Source organism: Tarenaya hassleriana, unplaced genomic scaffold (genome assembly GCF_000463585.1).
Source record: "Tarenaya hassleriana unplaced genomic scaffold, ASM46358v1 Cleome52, whole genome shotgun sequence".
In the NCBI taxonomy this organism is placed as follows: domain Eukaryota; kingdom Viridiplantae; phylum Streptophyta; class Magnoliopsida; order Brassicales; family Cleomaceae; genus Tarenaya; species Tarenaya hassleriana.
In genome coordinates this window covers 334,974-341,579 of record NW_010967884.1, presented here as the reverse complement: position 1 = coordinate 341,579, position 6,606 = coordinate 334,974, and the positions used below count along the sequence as shown (strand labels likewise).

At 44.5% G+C, this 6,606-nt stretch overlaps 2 protein-coding genes across 2 annotated transcripts in view; one reads left to right on the top strand and one right to left on the bottom strand.

Annotated features, from left to right (window-relative positions):
* Nucleotides 1–411, top strand: part of LOC104827612 (tubulin-folding cofactor D) — a 6,584-nt gene extending 6,173 nt beyond the window's left edge. Inside the window, exon 18 of the mRNA XM_010560805.1 lies at nt 22–411. Coding sequence (XP_010559107.1) covers nt 22–118 — 97 coding nt within the window. The 3' untranslated portion in view covers nt 119–411. The remainder of the gene's footprint in view (nt 1–21) is intronic.
* Nucleotides 412–2,364: 1,953 nt separating this feature from the next.
* LOC104827685 (BAG family molecular chaperone regulator 6) lies at nt 2,365–6,366 on the bottom strand. The gene is given in 4 exon segments (XM_019204221.1): nt 2,365–4,032; nt 4,152–4,883; nt 4,885–5,655; nt 6,120–6,366. Coding segments are annotated over 3 exon segments (2,850 nt in total). The 5' UTR covers nt 5,563–5,655; nt 6,120–6,366; the 3' UTR covers nt 2,365–2,592.
* Nucleotides 6,367–6,606: the final 240 nt, after the last annotated feature.

Sequence of the window (6,606 nt, the reverse complement as noted above, 5' to 3'; positions counted from 1 at the left end):
AGTGTTCAAGTCCAGCAGCAGGAAGGGGAGGGTAAGTATGGATGCCGCCGCAAAGAAGGCAACGGCCTCTGATGAAAACGCGTCCTACTCTGCCCTTGTCGACTCCTCCGGCTTTTGACCTCTCCCCCCGTAATCTCTTTGTTGTTGTCTTCATCATCATCTCAGTTTTCTTCAACTATTGCTCAGTCGTATGCCTTGGCACTCTGTCCGCAAATTGATGGAAACCTCATCAGCCAGGTAACGGTGGTCCATCCCGTCCATGCGTCCCCTCTCAGGGTTTCACGACTCCGAACTGCTTTTATTTCCGGTTCTGGTTTAGCCCATACACCATATGTTGGTCCATTAGTACATATTTAAACTGAATTCGAATGGTCATGTTTTTTTTTAAAATATGAAAAAATTCGAATTGAATTTAGTAAAAATGATAAAAAAAATTGAAGGTTTGTGTTAAAGTTCAGACTATGAAACTCAACTTTCCAGCACCAATCGAGCCTCTATTCCTCACCGAAAACCTGAATACAACTTTGGATGATCTTGTTTTATGAGAGGATCCCAACTCTCACTCCCCAAACAAATCCTAACCTTTTCTGAATCTTCTCCCCCCCTCCTTTCTTCTCTATCTAATTTGTATTTATAACTATTCATTGCGACAACTACTAACAAACTAATACTAACAGCCAAAACAACGCATACTACTATAGTCTAGATTCAATGAATCTACATAACCCACACATCTATCAATACCGCCCGCCTGAGTTTCAGCTTGTCCTCAAGCTGATGATCCGGAATTCGTTCGTTCAAATCCTCGTCGACTTCTAACTTTCCGAGGTAGTATAATGGCTGTCCAAAATCTGTTTAAGCTCCACTAACCATTCCAAGTCTGCCAAAAGTTGTTTTTGATTCGGAGCTGGCTGGAACTCATTTCCAATGGCCTGCTTCCGCAATTTCTGATATGTCCTGTTTGCCCAATCTGACTGCTTGTTCAATCCAAACGGCAGAAATATCCCTTTCTCTGATTGAGACACCACCCCACTAATAATTGCATCATCACATGTCTTCCTCCTCCGCTCTATACGAGTGCCACAACGATCATATAATAAGAGTCTAAAAATTTCCCAATCATGGTACATCCCAATTTTTTTCTGGCCATTGAACAACATCAGAGCTTCCCCACCCAAATCTGTAGAATCTAGGTAAAACATCTCCTTGTCACAACAACCATCAAATCCAAAGTACCTTTCAGTTTTGACATCCCATTCCAGAATGAAGCTGTCATCGAACACCGGAATTGTCGTCTTCTTCATGTGCGAATCAGTCTTCCCGATGAATCGATCTGAAAGAGCTTTGTTACGTATTCTCCCATCACATGAATCTGTAAAACCAGCAGCTGTCGGATCCTTTGGGACTTTGTTGCGATTGGTCGGCAAGTCCCCGATCGGCATGTTCTGGTCGTGATTAGCCTGTACGTGGTCGACGAACGCGATCGGCATCACCTTGAGGTGTGAACTGCCTTTTCCGATGAATCGCTCCTGTTGCTGCGCATCGCCTTCCTCTTTCGGCTGCGGATTCACCTCTCGAACCTCCGGAAGGTTCTCCGGTGCTTGATCGCAATCGATCTGCGGATCTGGATCGCGATTTGTCTGCTTCTTGTCGGCTACCGTTGCTGGCGCCAGATTCGACCAGGTTGTCGAATTCCGACGATCGCGATCGGACTCCATCCACCGACACAGCTTCGACAACATTTCCTCTATTCTGTCCCACTGCGCCATTCGTTGCTCATGGGTTTCTGCCATTTCCGATTGAAGACGGGCTCTGATACCAATCTGTTAAGGTTCAGACTATGAAACTCAACTTTCCAGCACCAATCGAGCCTCTATTCCTCACCGAAAACCTGAATATAACTTTGGATGATATTGTTTTATGAGAGGATCCCAACTCTCACTCCCCAAACAAACTCTAACCTTTTCTGAATTTTCTCCCCCCCTCCTTTCTTCTCTATCTAATCTGTATTTATAACTATTCATTGCGACAACTACTAACAAACTAATACTAATAGCCAAAACAACGCATACTACTATAGTCCAGATTCAATGAATCTACATAACCCACACATCTATCAGTTTGTTTGAATAAATGTCTTATTAAACGAGATTGAATCGAATATAATATGGTTAATTGGTTATAATTTTTGAAGAGTCCAAAAATAATCCATAAGTAGGATGTAGTAGATTTATAGCCATATAAAGAAAATGTTTGATGGGCCGGAAAGGAGCGCACAGTAGCAACCCCATTCGGGTCACTCCCTTCTTTATCTTTCTTTAGTCGTCTCAACTCTTAAGTACACATATCAGTGTGGAGTGGAGATTAAACAAACGAACGGTCAGACGAGAAAGGAGTTTTAAGAACCGTTGAATTACAGAACTGAAAGTGGGCATCATCTCACACGGACACACATCAGAACAGATTCTTGCAATCCCGCACGGGGTAGTGAACACACAATCATACACGCGACACAGGACTGGATAAGATCCTTATACCTCTCTTTACCCAAAAAAGAAAAAAAGAAAAAAGATCGTTATGCCTCTTCTTACATTACAGCTGCAGAGTTGGGGCCTTTGCTCTTGTTGCGTTTTTTACGAGTTTACCACAGTATTGCCTACTGCTACGACCACCCGGCTGACGTTTCTTCTTCCTCGACAGCTTCTTCTCGAGGGTTTTCACTCTATTGTTCAAGCTCGTTATTACCTCCAACTGTTCTCTCCCCGCTTCCATGAGTTTCTCCATTGCTTCCATCAATCTCTGGTTCTCTTCCATTAGTTTCTTGTCTCCCCCTGATGTCTCTTCTGCCACGACCCATGCTTCTGTAGGTAATGCCTCCCCTTCTTCTACTTGTGCCGTGTCTGTTTCAGCATCCATTATCGTATTTTCTTCTGCAATACCACCAGATTGGTGGTTCAGTTCGATTGCTTCCAGGAGATCATTTGATTGGTCAGTGCCTTGGCTCATGTCGGTTTCCTGACACAGTGTTTCCGGTTTGAGAGTATCACCATCTCCACCGTCAATATTCTCCGGAGTTTCTCGAAGATGCCCCACCTCGACAGAGTTGTCTCCTTCCGTGACTGTTGTATCTTCATTGTTGTTATTAGTTTCTTCTTGTTTCTGCTGATCAACCTCTGTGTCTGGTTCAGTGTCGCTTTGTACCATCACTGGTTCAGAGGGAGTGTCAGCAGAAGCTTCAAGAGTACAAGGTGATGATTTTTGCACCTCGGCATGTGAAGTATCTTGCTGTTCTTCGATCACTCCAATAGGAAGCTCCAGGAGTTCCGCATTGTTCTTCGAGGGCAATGAGCTGTCTGTATTCTGCAACACAACGGCTACAGCTTCAGCATTTTCGTTCTCATCTATCTCGTGGGTTGGATTCTCATTCCCTTCCACATGCTGTGGCAATTCTTTCATTAGTTCCAAACTTGCCTCCACGAACTCTACTTTCTCATTGCCAGTCATCGTGGTTTCCTTTTCTTCGGCTGAGGGTGGATTTACCGATGGAGTAGTCTTTTGAAATGCTTCATCCTTTTCCAATACCTCTGAAATGACTGCCTCGGCAGTAGCTTCTGAGTCACATATGCTCGGTTCATCTTGTGTTTCAGTAGCTTGTGCAGTATCTTCTTCTTGATTCTGCACAGAGATCTCAACCAACTTAGGCTCTTCTTCTTTTGAAGACGATACCTGTTGGCTGGTCTCGTTCTCAACGGTCAGAAGAGGCTCGGAAGAAGATGGGAGAGGTCCGAGAGGATCAGCAGATTCCTCTGTAATTGGATCAGACACCTTTCTGTGTTTCTCTGCAGGCTGAATCTCACTTGCCTCGGAGTAAGTTTTGTCTTCCACAGCTTCACCAGTAGCCTCCACCTGTTTTGCAATGGACACTTCCTCCATCATGGCTCTGCTCTTTTTCAGAGAGTCAAGTTTCTCCTGTAAGCTCAACAGCTCTTTGGCCAAGGATTTTCTGACATCTCTGATACTTGGATGTAAACCCTGACCGTTCAAGAAGAGGAAGACAAGATCTTATCAGTGATGACCCATGACGAGCAACTGGATCACATATCATAAAAGAGAACTTATGAACTGATGTAATAGCTGGTTTCCATGCATACCTGAATAGCATCCAATTGTAACAGAAAGCTCATCACCATTTCTCCTACAACTGCTATCTCCTTCTCACAGTTCTGGTGATCAGTGGAACCCTCAATCACCTGGATACGGTTTTTGACATCGAGCATTCTCTCACGGATTTTCACCATTAGCTTCAATTTCTTTAATGGCTCCCATCTCCTCACCTCGTATCCACGGTATCTAGACTGGATAACTGTGGCCGCTTCATCACTGGAAAATGTCTTCTTTACCGGCTTCTGTCTGTTCACAGCTTCATCACCTCTAGTATGCTCCTTATCTTCTGTACTTTGGACCTTCTTCACCTCCTTTTCTGGATTATCCTCACTTTCAGTTCTTTCCTTTTCCCTTCCTGTTGCATTCAGGTGGGTCTCAGACTTAGTTTTTGTCCCTGATTTGTCTGGTTCTTCTTTCTTGGAACTTGGGGAAGCAGGAAGTTTGGCACATTCTTCCACTGTCCTCGAGGACTCACCTTTACACGTAGGAGGGCTGGGAAACCTGCAATTTCCATTACCATTTTTCTTCTTGGGCAAGGGATCAACCCGTAGGCATACTGGAGGCAACTTGGATGATTTTGGAGGAGATGAGGACTACTTCTTCATGGTGCCCACTCGCTCAGTTGAATTTTGTCCCTGATCCTCTATTTGTTTCACAGGAATAATTCTCTGTCGGACCTTTTGATCTTCTTTCTTTGAGCTCAGTTCTGGCTCTCCGAAATTCTGTACCCGATGCTCTGATGGTTTCTCTCAGAGCATCCTGGACGAGTGGAGGAAACCTGCCATCCTTCTCCAGTACCTTTGTATCCTCATAAGCCTTTGCCTCAGCAGTAATTTCCCCCTCTGATCCGACAGGTCTTTCATGATCTTGTTTCTTAACACTCTCATGGGGAACCCATACGATTGGAAAAGGAAAGCCTGTAGACTGAACAGGAACAACACTCTTGCCTCTGTTTTCCTTTTCAGTTTCAGGCTCATGCTCCTCAATTCTTATGGCATTGCCATTCCTCCGGTCACAAACATGGTTGGGACATTCAGAACAGTTACGATCCCTGGCCAGATCCTTGTCATATTCGAATCTAGGCTGGTGATCAAAGGGGACATGTGGAGGAATGTAATATGCAGGGGAATGGTGAACAGGGTGGAAATCAGAATAACTTCCGCAGCAAGGATGGTGTGGCACTTGAGGAGGATAAAACGGCCTAAAGCCATTACAGCCATGGAAGTTGCCAGGGACGCAGTATCCATAGCACGGCATAGGAAGTCCATGGCCACCTCTGTTAGGCCAATACTCGCACGAAACGGGCATTGACGAATCCAATCCCATTTGATGAGGACGGTATGGGTATCCCAGACGGTAATAACCATGAGGGCTCATCTGGTGTGGATACATGTTCATGTCCCTGTATACGGGCATCATCTTCAACCAGCTTCAGAGAAGAATCTCCTCTTTAAATTAGAAGATTCCTATATAAGGAACTGATGCAAGTTCCTGTAAAAGGCGATGCAAGTGTGGAGGACACATCAACACCAATATGATTAGGTAAACCACGAACTTGGAGTATAACACAAATGCAAGATCCAGAGCAAGACAAGTTAACTTTTTGTGTAAGAATTGGCAAAGCGGGGTTTACGCATTTCGCTTTCCCAAGACATCAAGCTTCAAATAAAATTAAATCACTAGAGTAACGAAAACGACTTCGCGATCATGGAGATCACCCGAAGGATATTCAAAGCAAGAGCACAAGCTGTCTCAAGAACAACACAGAGTTATCCATGACAGAAGAAATCGCATTTCTTTGAACCAGAATCAGTTACATTTTCAGAAATTATGGTTAAAGATGAACGTGCGGAATCACCGGACGAATCTGGACCCTTTTCTCGGCATCCAAACAAGAAAAATCCGTGGCAGGTAAGGATCAAGAGAGAGACGGGAGAGAAGGAAGTGAAACTTACAGAAAATCGAGTCGAGAACACAAAGAGGATAAATTCCACTAGAACGATCCACAGGCTCCGAATAACTCAAATTACCGGCGCAAATCAATCCACCAACCCAACGAACGCTCTCTTCTGTAAAAAGCCTAGACTTGTCGCTGATTCAGACAACCGCTGTTTCTTAATGAGCCGAAGAAGATTTCCTCGTATTTATATACAGAGGAGGAGAAGATTTAGGAGGGACAATATATGTTCTTCAACTCTCGAGATCATTCCGTGTCACCTGACCTGCCGGTGAAGCATCTGGAGTTTTCTCCCCACGCCACGTGTCATAATAAGGATGCTCCGACTTCATGACGAATTGGGCCGCATTTCAGTTCCAATAATGTAGCCCATTTATCAGATATTGGGAATTGATGGTCTTAAGGTTTAAGGTCCAAGTGGGTCAAAAGCGTTACTCCACCTACTTCTTCCTTGGACCTCGGTGCCTCTCTCTCTCGACCTTCTC